At 48.2% G+C, this 13,775-nt stretch overlaps 1 protein-coding gene across 1 annotated transcript in view; it reads right to left on the bottom strand.

Annotated features, from left to right (window-relative positions):
• The window catches only part of chrne (cholinergic receptor, nicotinic, epsilon), a 34,866-nt gene extending 21,305 nt beyond the window's left edge, over positions 1-13,561 (bottom strand). Inside the window, exons 1-5 of the mRNA XM_038787023.1 lie at positions 13,390-13,561; positions 6,219-6,352; positions 4,922-4,966; positions 4,577-4,686; positions 3,429-3,584 (exon numbers count right to left, since the gene is read on the bottom strand). Coding sequence (XP_038642951.1) covers positions 3,429-3,584; positions 4,577-4,686; positions 4,922-4,966; positions 6,219-6,352; positions 13,390-13,432 — 488 coding nt within the window. The 5' untranslated portion in view covers positions 13,433-13,561. The remainder of the gene's footprint in view (positions 1-3,428; positions 3,585-4,576; positions 4,687-4,921; positions 4,967-6,218; positions 6,353-13,389) is intronic.
• Positions 13,562-13,775: the final 214 nt, after the last annotated feature.

The raw sequence follows: 13,775 nt of genomic DNA, 5'->3' as shown, positions 1-13,775 counted from the left end.
AGTCAGTGGCAATGCTATTGTGACTGGATTTGTAATTCAGGGACCCAGGCTAATGCACTGGGGGCCTGGGTTCAAATCCCACAAGGGGAGGTGGTGAAATCAATAAAAATCTGGAATTGAAAGGGTCCAATGAGAACCATTACCGTTCGTCACAAAAACCTATCTGGTTCACTAATGTCCTTTAGTGAAGGAAATCTGCTGTCTTTACCTGGTCTGGCCTACATGTGATTCACAGCAATGTCCGAGCAAACCACTCAGTTCAAGGGCAATTAGGGATGGTCAATAAATGCTGGCCCAGCCAGCGACGGCCGCATCCCCTGAATGAATAAGCAGAAAATCAAGCTGCCTCTTAAATTTAAATCCACGGCATTCTTCTGAAATTCCCAATTGAAATCGATGGTATTTTTTTCGACAAGTGGAAAACACTCTTTCAGGGTTTAACCTTCACCTTTCATAATCTTAAACACTCCCTCTGCACGATCACCCCTCAGTACTCTCTGTACAAGTCTGATCATCTCTGGCCCTGTAATTCTAGTAAGAAGTCTTACAACACCAGGTTAAAGTCCAACAGGTTTGTTTCAAACACGAGCTTTCGGAGCACGGCTCCTTCTTCAGGTGAATGAAGAAGGAGCCGTAAGAAGCCGTAAGAAGCCGTAAATTGTAAGACAGTAAGAAGTCTTACAACACCAGGTTAAAGTCCAACAGGTTTGTTTCAAACACGAGCTTTCGGAGCACGGCTCCTTCTTCAGGTGAATGGAAAGGCTTGTTCCAGAAATGTTTATATAGACACAGTCAGAGATGCCCCGGAATGCGAGCACCTGCAGGCAATCAAATCATCAAAGATGCAGAGAGAGAGGTAACTCCAGGTTAAAGAGGTGTGAATTGTCCCAAGCCAGTTCAGTCGGTAGGCCTCTGCAAGTCCAGGCTTGTTGGTGGGGGCCGAATGTAATGCGACATGAATCCCAGATCCCGGTTGAGTCCGCATTCATGCGTGCGGACATGAATCCCAGATCCCGGTTGAGTCCGCATTCATGCGTGCGGACATGAATCCCAGATCCCGGTTGAGTCCGCATTCATGCGTGCGGACATGAATCCCATTCACCTGAAGAAGGAGCCGTGCTCCGAAAGCTCGTGTTTGAAACAAACCTGTTGGACTTTAACCTGGTGTTGTAAGACTTCTTACTGTGCTCACCCCAGTCCAACGCCGGCATCTCCACATCATGGCCTGTAATTCTAGTATCATCTTTGTCAATCTTTATTGCATCTTCTCTAGATTCTAGATATCACTGATCTTCAAGTGCGGTCTAACCAAGTTTCTCATCCAGCGACCTGGCGATATATCTGGTAACCAGTATCAAAGACATTTATAGCAAGCTCACATACTTGGCTGCCCTCGACTGGAAGAAATTCAATTCCATTTTTCCCTAGCTTCCGTTTCAATACTCAGCCAGCCCAGGTCAGCTTTCAGTTCCGAGGGGGTTTAATAACAGCTCCTGGCCCCGTTGGAATTTCTAAAGGATGCGAACACATTCCTTCTTCACCCTGTTTATCGTCCTTGTGGCTCATTGCCAATATTATTGAGCTGCCAATATTATTGGGCCGGACTTTCCTCCCGTGCAAGGGAAAAGAATTGCGATTCATGCAGTGTGAATCGTAGAATCGAACAGCCATTAAGAACATAGAACATAGAACAGTACAGCACAGAACAGGCCCTTCGGCCCTCAATGTTGTGCCGAGCCATGATCACCCTACTCATACCCACGTATCCACCCTATACCCGTAACCCAACAACCCCCCCCCTTAACCTTACTTTTATTAGGACACTACGGGCAATTTAGCACGGCCAATCCACCTAACCCGCACATCTTTGGACTGTGGGAGGAAACCGGAGCACCCGGAGGAAACCCACGCACACACGGGGAGGACGTGCAGACTCCACACAGACAGTGACCCAGCCGGGAATCGAACCTGGGACCCTGGATCTGTGAAGAATTTATGCTAACCACCATGCTACCCTGCTGCCCCTTAGGGCCATTTGTCCCATCATGCTGCATTTGATTCTGTGAAGGAGCTATCGAATTAGTCCCACTTCCTCCTGCTCCATCCCCATAGCCCTGGAAAATGTTCCTTTTCAAGTATTTATCCAATTTCCTTTTGCTTTCACCCTCCTTTCAGGCAGAAAATACCAATCCCTGGTATATGGTGGGCAGCACAGTGGGTGAGCACTGCTGCCTCACAGCGCCAGGAAACTGGGTTCAATTCCCGGCTTGGGTGACTGTCTGTGCGGAGTCTGCATGTTCTCCCCGTGTCTGCGTGGGTTTCCTCCCTCAGTCCAAGATGTACAGGTTAGATGGATTGGGCGTGATAAACTCAAATCTTTTCCAATGAGTTGCTGTACAAAAGTATGGCTTTAATCAGCTAGATGTTAGCCCTGCGGTCGACTACAGTATAAGGACGACCGCCGGGAGTACTGGGTATTTATACCCCGCCCTGGAAGCGGGGTTAACTCAGCCTCTCGACCAATCGGGGAGCCGTCACATGACTGGTCTCAACCAATCGGTCGAGAGACACATGACCGACGAGGGCCAATGGTAAGGCGGTGTTCTGCACCAATGGCAGGCAGCTATGTTAATCATACCACCACACAGCTGTAGGCAGTATTCCCAGCAGCTGTAGGCAGTATTCCCAGCAGCTGTAGGCAGTATTCCCAGCAGCGGGGAGGCCAGCAGCTGTAGGCAGTATTCCCAGCAGCTGTAGGCAGTATTCCCAGCAGCTGTAGGCAGTATTCCCAGCAGCTGTAGGCAGTATTCCCAGCAGCCAGGAGGCCAGCAGCTGTAGGCAGTATTCCCAGCAGCTGTAGGCAGTATTCCCAGCAGCTGTAGGCAGTATTCCCAGCAGCTGTAGGCAGTATTCCCAGCAGCCAGGAGGCCAGCAGCTGTAGGCAGTATTCCCAGCAGCTGTAGGCAGTATTCCCAGCAGCTGTAGGCAGTATTCCCAGCAGCTGTAGGCAGTATTCCCAGCAGCCAGGAGGCCAGCAGCTGTAGGCAGTATTCCCAGCAGCTGTAGGCAGTATTCCCAGCAGCTGTCGGCAGTATTCCCAGCAGCGGGGAGGCCAGCAGCTGTAGGCAGTATTCCCAGCAGCTGTAGGCAGTATTCCCAGTAGCTGTAGGCAGTATTCCCAGCAGCTGTAGGCAGTATTCCCAGCAGCGGGGAGGCCAGCAGCTGTAGGCAGTATTCCCAGCAGCTGTAGGCAGTATTCCCAGCAGCTGTAGGCAGTATTCCCAGCAGCTGTAGGCAGTATTCCCAGCAGCTGTAGGCAGTATTCCCAGCAGCAATGAATATGGAAAGGGAAATCTATCTGCTGTTGCATGGGACCGTTAACTTGCTTCCTCTTTATTAGGAATCTAAACCTGGCCTTCGGCACCTACCTGAAGATGAGGGAACAGTTTTGCCAGTCAAATGGGAAATACGTCACAGCAATTGGACAGGCGCTACGATATATTGCAGGCGGCAGCCAATATACACTGCCATCATTGGAGACAAGAACGTTAGCATAGTAAGCGATTTCAAACTGGCCGTCAACACTACAGAGAGAGAGAAAGTAAACTTAACACTCAACGTTACTAAATGCTACATCATACATATAGTAGCACATGTTAATAGTGAGCAGGTTATGTGTTACACTCAGGGTAATAGTGAGCAGGTTATGTATTACACTCGGGGTAATAGTGAGCTGGGACTGTGTTACACTCAGGACGATATGAGCTGGGACTGTTACACTCAGGGTAATAGTGAGCTGGAAGTGTGTTATGCCCAGGGTAATAGTGAGCTGGGACTGTGTTACACTCAGGGTAATAGTGAGCTGGGACTGTGTTGCACTCAGGGTAATAGTGAGTTGGGACTGTGTTACACTCAGGGTAATAGTGAGCAGGTTATGTGTTACACTCAGGACAATATGAGCTGGGACTGTTACACTCAGGACAATAGTGAGCTGGAAGTGTGTTATGCCCAGGGTAATAGTGAGCTGGGACTGTGTTACACTCAGGGTAATAGTGAGCCGGGACTGTGTTACACTCGGGGTAATAGTGAGCCGGGACTGTGTTACACTCAGGGTAATAGTGAGTTGGGACTGTGTTACACTCAGGGTAATAGTGAGCCGAGACTGTGTTACACTCAGTATTAAAGTGAGCTGGGACTGCATTATACTTAGGATAACAGTGAGTTGGGACTGTGTTACACTCTGGAGAATAGTGAGCTGGGGCTGTGTTGTATTCAGGGCAATAGTGAGCTGGAACTGTGTTATACTCAGGATAATAGTAAGCTATGGGTGTAACACTCAGGGTAATAGTGAGTTGGGTGTGTGTTACCCTTAGGGTTATAGTGAGCTGGGACTGTGTTACACTCAGGGTAATAGTGAGCTGGAACTGTGTTATACTCAGGATAATAGTAAGCTATGGGTGTAACACTCAGGGTAATAGTGAGTTGGGTGTGTGTTACACTAAGAGTAATGGTGAGCTAGATGCATTTCACGATAATAGTGAGCTGTAAAGTGGAAGAAAATAATGAAGATACTCGCTTGTTCTCGAGGACAATCTCTGGCAGCCAGACCATAGAGGAAGGAATTCTGACCAGTTCAATGCCTTCATAATGAGACTTGTTCCACGATAAGCGATAATCGTGCCATTGCTGTTAAAAATAGGAGATAGAGAGCAATATTTATCCTGCTTTCCTGCTCCAATATCTCAAAGCTGCCAAGTAAATAAAGAACAAGAATGAATTCTCTGCCCTTTATTGGATCAGCAAAATCATTTCACTTTTGAGTTAGTCCCACGTTAGTCTTGTTTCTCCAAAGTTTACACAACAGGCACAGTCAGTGGACTCTACTGCCTTACTACCACAGAGCTGGCCCAATAATACTTACAATTTCAATCCATACATTTGTTGCAAGTGTCTCTTCCTTTTCATTCTGTTTAAGAGTTAAAAAAAATAGATGTCACTGTGCGTGTTAGCTTACGTTTTGGCAAGAGACTTTAATGTCAGGCGATTTGCACATTTGGAAACTGAGAACATTGAGTCATGTTTTCTTAATAGTGTCGTGGTCCTCATGTATCATCTTTACACTGACAGGAGATTCCAACACAATTTATTGCTTTGACCATTCCAGTATTCAGTGAAAGGGGCAAAATGGCTGGATTGAATTGTTACGAACGGTCCACCCCTTCAGCCTGCTCACCCATTCAATAAGGACATGGCTGGTCTGATCGTAAACTCAAATCTGCATCCTGCATCCTTCCCTCCAATAACGGCATGGCAGCACAGTGGTTAGCACTGTTGCTTCACAGCGCCAGGGACCCGGATTCGAACCTCGGCTTGGGTCACTGTCTGTGTGCAGTCTGCACGTTCTCCCCGTGTCTGCGTGGGTTTCCTCCGGGTGCTCCGGTTTCCTCCCACGAGTCCCGAAAGACGTGCTGTTAGGTGAATTGGACATTCTGATTTCTCCCTCTGTGTACCCGAACAGGCGCCGGAATGTGGCGACTAGGGGATTTTCACAGTAACTTCATTGCAGTGTTAATGTAAGCCTACTTGTGACACTAATAAAGATTATTATTCTGAACAGTGACCCTTGAACATAGAACAGTACAGCACAGAACAGGCCCTTCGGCCCTCGATGTTGTGCCGAGCAATGATCACCCTACTCAAACCAATGTATCCACCCTATACCCGTAACCCAACAACCCCCCCCTTAACCTTACTTTTTAGGACACTACGGGCAATTTAGCATGGCCAATCCACCTAACCCGCACATCTTTGGACTGTGGGAGGAAACCGGAGCACCCGGAGGAAACCCACGCACACACGGGGAGGACGTGCAGACTCCGCACAGACAGTGACCCAGCCGGGAATCGAACCTGGGACCCTGGAGCTGTGAAGCATTTATGCTAACCACCATGCTACCGTGCTGCCTCGTGCCTTGCTACCGTGCCTTGGTGCAAGGTTCTCGGACAAGAGGAAACATCCTCTCCATGTCCACCCAGGATCTTATTGTTGTTGTGACTGAGCCAACCACAATGAATGGGTTGAGTGAGTTGACTGTGTACAGAGGTCTCAAGTGGCCTCCTGGTGATGACACAATCTCAGCAGTCTCAAACTTCATTCACACACACACACACAAAAAAAAATTGGTAACGTTGACACGCATTTGTAAAGTGTTTCCTTACCAATGAGATGAGATTGGTTAGTGTTAGTTTCAGCGTCACATTAATAATATCGCCGTAGAACATGGCTGGACAGATTCTCTTATCGTAGTTGGCCATCAACTTATTCAGAAGCTTTTCTTCTCCATTGGACCTCACTGCAGATGAATTGGAGATGAATTTATTTCAGATTTCCAGCATGTTTTATTGATACTTTCAAAGAACAAAGAACAAAGAAAAATTACAGCACAGGAACAGGCCCTTCGGCCCTCCCAGCCTGCGCCGATCCAGATCCTTTATCTAAACCTGTCTCCTATTTTCCAAGGTCTACTTCCCTCTGTTCCCACCCATTCATGTATTTGTCTCGATACATCTTAAATTACGCTATCGTGCCCGCCTCTACCACCTCCGCCGGCAATGCATTCCAGGCACCCACCACCCTCTGCGTAAAGAACTTTCCACACACATCTCCCTTAAACTTTCCCCCTCTCACCTTGAAATCGTGACCCCAAGTAATTGAGCCCCCCACTCTAGGAAAAAGCTTGTTGCTATCCACCCTGTCCATACCTCTCATGATTTTGTAGACCTCAATGAGGTTTCCCCTCAACCTCCATCTTTGTAATGAAAATAATCCTAATCTATTCAACCTGTCTTCATAGCTAGCACCCTCCATACCAGGCAACATCCTGGTGAACCTCCTCTGCACCCTCTCTAAAGCATCCACATCCTTCTGGTAATGTGGCGACCAGAACTGCACGCAGTATTCTAAATGTGGCCTAACCAAAGTCCTATACAACTGTAACATGACCTGCCAACTCTTGTATTCAATACCCCGTCCGATGAAGGCAAGCATGCTGTATGCCTTCCTGACCACCTTCAGGGTACAATGGACCTGAACTCCCAGATCTCTCTGTACATCAATTTTCCCCAGGGCTTTTTCATTCACCGTATAGTTCGCTCTTGAATTAGATCTTCCAAAATGCATCACCTCGCATTTGCCCGGATTGAACTCCATCTGCCATTTCTCCGCCCAACTCTCCAATCTATCTATATTCTGCTGTATTCTCTGACAGTCCCCTTCACTATCTGCTACTCCACCAATCTTAGTGTCATCTGCAAACTTGCATATCAGACCACCTGTACCTTCCTCCAAATCATTTATGTATATCACAAACAACAGTGGTCCGAGCACGGATCCCTGTGGAACACCACTAGTCACCTTTCTCCATTTTGAGACACTCCCTTCCACTACTACTCTCTGTCTCCTGTTGCCCAGCCAGTTCTTTATCCATCTAGCTAGTACACCCTAGATCCCATGAAACTTCACTTTGTACATCAGCCTACCATGGGGAACCTCATCAAACGCCTTACTGAAGTCCATGTATATGACATCTACAGCCATTCCCTCATCAATCAACTTTGTCACTTCCTGCACAAAACCATGTTGCCTATCACTGATAAGCCCATTTTCTTTCAAATGGGAATAGATCCTATCCCTCAGTATCTTCTCCAGCAGCTTCCCTACCACTTTCCTGGGGTGTGGACATCACTGCAAGGCCGCTTTTGGCTTCCCATTCCTATTTGCCCTTGAACAGAGGAGCTCGTGTTAGATTTTCACATTGCTGAGGGTCTGGAGTCACATGTAGGCCAGACCGGGTAAGGACGGCAGATTTCCTTCCCTAAAGGACATTAGTGAACCAGATGGGTTTTACAATTGTTCCACGACAAGCAGGGGCTGGTTTAGCACACTGGGATAAATCGCTGGCTTTGAAAGCAGACCAAGGCAGGTCAGCAGCACGGTTCGATTCCTGTAACAGCCTCCCCGAACGGGCGCCGGAATGTGGCGACTAGGGGCTTTTCACAGTAACTTCATTTGAAGCCTACTCGTGACAATAAGCGATTTTCATTTTTCATTATTGAGACCAGCTTTTTAAAAAACAAATCCCAATGAAGGGGCAATTTAACGTGGCCAATCCACCTCCCCTGCACATCTTTGGGTTGTGGGGGTGAGACCCACGCAGACACGGGGAGAATGTACAAACTCCACACGGACAATTGGGCAGCACGGTAGCATTGTGGATAGCACAATGGCTTCACAGCTCCAGGGTCCCAGGTTCGATTCCGGCTTGGGTCACTGTCTGTGCGGAGTCTGCACGTTCTCCCCGTGTCTGTGTGGGTTTCCTCCGGGTGCTCCGGTTTCCTCCCACGGTCCAAAGATGTGCAGGTTAGGGTGGATTGGCCGTGATAAATTGCCCTTAGTGTCCAAAATTGGCCTTAGTGTTGGGTGGGGTTACTGGGTTATGGGGATAGGGTGGAGATGTTAACCTTGGGTAGGGCGCTCTTTCCAGGAGCCGGTGCAGACTCGATGGGCCGAATGGCCTCCTTCTGCACTGTAAATTCTATGAACACAATGACCCGGGGCTGGGATCGAACCTGGTTCTCACCGTCACAAGGCAGCAGTGATAACCACTGCGCCACCGTGCCTCCGGAGACCAGCTTTTAGTTACAGATTTATCAGCTATGGTGGGATGTTTAGGGGCTGGTTTAGCTCTCTCAGCTAAATCGCTGGCTTATAAAGCAGACCAAACAGGCCAGCAGCACGGTTCGATTCCCGTACCAGCCTCCCCGGACAGGCGCCGGAATGTGGCGACTAGGGGCTTTTCACAGTAACTTCATTGAAGCCTACTCATGACAATAAGCGATTTTCATTTTATGTGACGCCCTGTCACCAGAGCATTAGAGCTTCTGCACTAAGAGTCCAACAAAATTACCACTACACCACCATCTCCCCATATAAGAGGAGTATAAGCGACTGGCACATTGGGGATTAACGTAGGACTGAGTACAGTAGCATTGTGAGGGAATACGTGACCCATACCTACAGATCAGTGTAGTGCGAGACAGAGCTGTGTATAGAGGCAAGCACGGAGAAAGCACTTAACTTGAGCTCTTTACTATATATTTGTATCTAGATCTTGTAGTTAATAAATACCTCGTGTTGAACATCTAAAATGACGAAGATCTTATTAAGACCCACAGAACGATATCTAACACCTTAAAGTATGGGAAAGTGAAGAAACATTTAAAGAAGCATCTGACCTGAAGAAAAGCTCGAAAACCGAAGGCACAGAAGAAAATCAGCAGGAGGAAAGCTGCAAAGAAAGGCTTGGAAGCTGAAGACAGAATTAAAAATTTCTCACTGCAGCCATAAGATCCTGTGGAAGCCCATTTTCCATCCCCAGAGAGTGCAGAGTCAGCAGACCTGACATGGGTGAGCTAAAACTTCAAAGTTTCTGGACACAGCATGTCTTGAGAAACTTTCAAATACTGCAACGGTCAGATGTTGCCGTTCAAAATCACAGTCTCTAAAACCCGATTCCTGGGCCTCTGCCTGAACACATGGCACACAAGCTTGCACCAAACAAAGAAAGGAAAAATAATGAATTCAAAATGTAATTGTGGCCGAATAAACAGATTTTAACACCTAGAAGAAGTCAAATTTGACACTTGCACGACCCTAGAACAAAGCACTGAAGCAGAGAAGTATTTCATCACTTGCTCCAGGTAACCATTGTTTTAAAGTTTTTAAATGCGGAACACGAGCACCATTGCTGTTGAAGTCCCGGAAAGCAGGAAGCGCTGGAAAAAACCCTTAATCCCGAAACATACGACGGCGGCATCTTGGATTCCTGAAACCTCTTCAAGCTGAAACTACAATTTAAAAATTTTTAATCATGAATCAGAAATCCAATTTTCCAGAGCAATGTGGATTTATCAAAGACCCAAGTCAGTTGGGAGCATTGGAGAAAATTATTGCTTAGACACATGATTGCTTCAAGTCTGGATAAAAAGACAGAAGCTGGAGAAGTTAACACGCTGCTATATTTGGTCGGCCCAATCACTGATGACATAATTGCTAGACAAGGAATCAACAAATCAGTTTCAAAATCTGATGAATTACTACATTTTTAAAAATAAATTTAGTGTACCCAATCATTTTTCCAATTAAGGGGCAATTTAGCGTGGCCAATCCACCTAGCTTGCATGTTTTTGGGTTGTGGGGGTGAGACCCACGCAGACACAGGGAGAATGTGCAAACTCCACACGGACAGTGACCCAGAGCCGGGATCGAACCTGGGACCTCAGCGCCGTGAGGCGGTTGTGCTAACCACTAGGCCACCGTGCTGCCCTACTACATTTATTTTGATATCTATTTTAACCTCAGAAGTAACAAAAGCCTGGGGAAAAATGTAACAAATGTGTCTGGCAGTCAGGAGAACCATTAACGATCTGTGCGGAATGGCTGAAGGCTGTGAGTATGCAGGCCTGAGCTAATCAGAGATAGAATAGTTATAGGAGTGGCAGACGACAAGCTCTCAGTCATGTTTCAAGCAGAGGACGATCCAACCCTTGAGAAAGCCATCCAGATCGCCAAGCAATCTGAAGTCCATTTGCAGACAGATTCATATTAAGGAGAGATAGGAAATTTGGTTGGTGCAATAACATAGAAACGGGAATACTCCAGGCAAAGGGAAGCAACGCACTGCCCGACCAGTAGAGCGACCGTGTTGGCACTGTGGGAGGAAATCCACTGCAGGCGGGATCAATGTCCTGCAATTTCAACCCCACTCACCATCCTTGACTGGGAAATATATCGGCCGTTCCTTCACTGTCACTGGGGCAACTTCCTGGAGCTCCCTCCCTGACACACAGTGGGTACAACTCAGGGACGACAGCGGTTCAAGACGGTCATCACCATGGGCAGCACGGTGGCCTAGTGGTTAGCACAGCTGCCTCGTGGCGCTGAGGTCCCAGGTTCGATCCCGGCTCTGGGTCACTGTCCGTGTGGAGTTTGCACATTCTCCCCGTGTCTGCGTGGGTTTCCTCCGGGTGCTCCGGTTTCCTCCCACAGTCCAAAGATGTGCAGGTTAGGGTGGATTGGCCATGCTAAATTACCCCTAGTGTCCAAAAAAGGTTAGGAGGGGTTATTGGGTTATGGGGATAGGGTGGAAGTGAGGGCTTAAGTGGGTCGGTGCAGACTCGATGGGCCGAATGTATGTTCTATGTTTATGTCTATGAGCAACAAATGCTGGCCTTATCAGCGCGCTCACATCTCGTGAATTAATAACATAAAGAACTTCAAACTGAAGCAACGACTTATAGGTCAGAGCCAGGAAGAACTGCTGCCTCCAATGATCAACACTCGGAACGGTAGGGTGGCACGGTGGCCTAGTGGTTAGCACTGCAGCCTCACGGCGCCAACGTCCCGGGTTCGATCCCGGCTCTGGGTCACTGTCCGTGTGGAGTTTGCACATTCTACCAGTGTCTGTGTGGGTTTCACCCCCACAACCCGAAGATGTGCAGAGTAGGTGGATTGGCCAGGCTAAATTGCCCCTTAACTGGAAAAGGAAAAGAATTGGGGGGCTCTAAATTTATTTTTTTTAAACCCTGGGAACGGCAGCTCAGTGAGGGTGTTAACCTGGGAGACATTTCTGGGTGTTTGGGGCGCAATGTGGAGACGGTTTGTTGAGAGAGTTGAGCTGAGATTTGGCCGTCAGAAACTGCCTTAAATCTGTGATCTGATGTAAGGTGACACTCACTTGTTAATGCTTACAGATCTATATTTGTTGAGTGTTCTTTGCGAGATTTAAATAGAACTGAAGTATTACTGTAAGAATAGCCCTCCAATATTAACGTAAACAGGTCAATGCAAAATAGCCCGTCCCCCACAACTAAAAAGACTTTGTTTCTGAGTTCACAGAAAGAGGAAGACTCAGAGATCGCATTGTGCTATTCATGCAAGGATCCATTAAGGGTCCTCCCCAACCCTCCCTCAGCAGATCTGAATGGCCATGTCTGTTCCTTCGCCGGTTGTTCCTCCAACCTCCCTCTGGAGTTTCAGCACAGCTCCCGGGAAATCGAGGGAAAATGTCATCAAGCATGGCACGAGAAGGTGTGAAACAGCCAAGGAGATTCAGAAAGGAAGTTTATAAGAGGCCTCAGGCACCACCTGTTGAGTTTGTATCAAATGAAAACAGAACGTACAACTTTTGCGATAATTCTCGGCAGAGGCTGCGCAGATTCCTGGAGCAACAGCGATCACTTCAGTGCGTTACTGAGGGAGGATTGTCAGACGAGCGTCTTTCAACTGCAATTCTGTCTGTCCTCCAAGGTGGTGTCAAACACTTTGCCGCCATTATTTCGAGGATGGGTGGGGAGTATCGGGGGGAGGGGGAAGCTTAAGGGGGGGGGGGATTCCTCTCCAGTCTCCTGGCCAACATTCATCCCTCAACCAACATCACAAAAGCAGATGATCTGGTTATTATCGCACTGCTGTTTCAGCGAGCTGGCTGTGCGCAAACTGGGTGCCATCTTTCCCGCATTTCCACGGTGACGAGACTGCAAAGGGGACCTCCTTGGCTGATAAACGGTTTGGGTCTTTCTGGGGCTGTCAAAGGGGCTGCAGATACGCAACTCTTATTGACATGTGGCTGAGATCAAACCGTTGAGTGGAGAGCAACGCTTGGCGTGGGATCTGATCTGGATCCAGCGATGCAATTTCCCATTGGCTCTGGGAACAATGTCTGTCAGGCACAGAGCAACACGGCCGTTAACATTTACTTGCTGTAAGTCTGCTGCTAACATGCCAACTATAACAATGCAGCAATATAGTGGATAAGCCGGCACGTCTGGTGGTCCAATCCCACTGTGGTTGCTTCCAAAACCTTCCCTCTTTGTGAGCCACTTTCTAAAGAATATTTATCCCTTAGGAGGTGCGATGGTGCCCCCCCCCCCCCCCCCTCCCCCCGCCCTCGGCAAAGTTACAGCCCTCGTTGGAGGAACCAGAACGTCAAAGGGGAGCAGGCGATTTGTCTGCTTCAGACAGAGGGAAGGCTAATCGGTATCACCTGAAAAACCATTGATTTGTGTGGCCGTTATCACATTTGTCTATGCGGGATCTTGCTGTGCGCAGATTAAGCCCCTCCCGGTGGCCAACCTGGGCTCGCTCGCCGCAATTTCATCCCTGCTCTTTTGCGCCCTTTGGGTTAAAACTTCCAAATGCAAGACTGATAAAAACCCATCGCGGAAGCAACTCCCCAAATTCGGTGCGAATCATGAGGAGGAACATTAGAAGATAATTCACTTAAATCCTTCCGCTTCCCTTTCATTTCAACCGTTGGGCGATGCGCCTTACCTCCCAGCAGCAGACCGAAGATGAGGAGAAGCGGCAGGGCCATGGTGGATAGTCACTGCCCTTGGTGAGTGAGCTGCTCTGCTTGTGATCTCTGCACAGCGCTGCCTTCCGCCTCCCTTTTGGCTGAAGCCCCAGCTGTTAGACGGATCTCGAAAGGTTTCTGCCAGCTGGCAGTTTAACCCTATCCACCCTTGGTAACTCTATCCGGCTGGGAAACAGCTGGTCTCCCCGGGAATGCTGGGAAGAGTTCAGTTTACCCTTTCCCTAGTTCCCTGCAGTGACAGCGACACCAGCAGATCCGTTATCGCCAAAGCCCATTTCACCGCAATGAATATTAAAGGGGGTCCTGGAAGAGAGAGAACCCGGGGCTGAGGTACAGCAGAACT

The sequence above is a fragment of the Scyliorhinus canicula genome, chromosome 29, assembly GCF_902713615.1.
Source record: "Scyliorhinus canicula chromosome 29, sScyCan1.1, whole genome shotgun sequence".
NCBI classification, from domain to species: Eukaryota; Metazoa; Chordata; class Chondrichthyes; order Carcharhiniformes; family Scyliorhinidae; genus Scyliorhinus; species Scyliorhinus canicula.
This window is presented reverse-complemented; position numbering and strand designations above follow the sequence as displayed.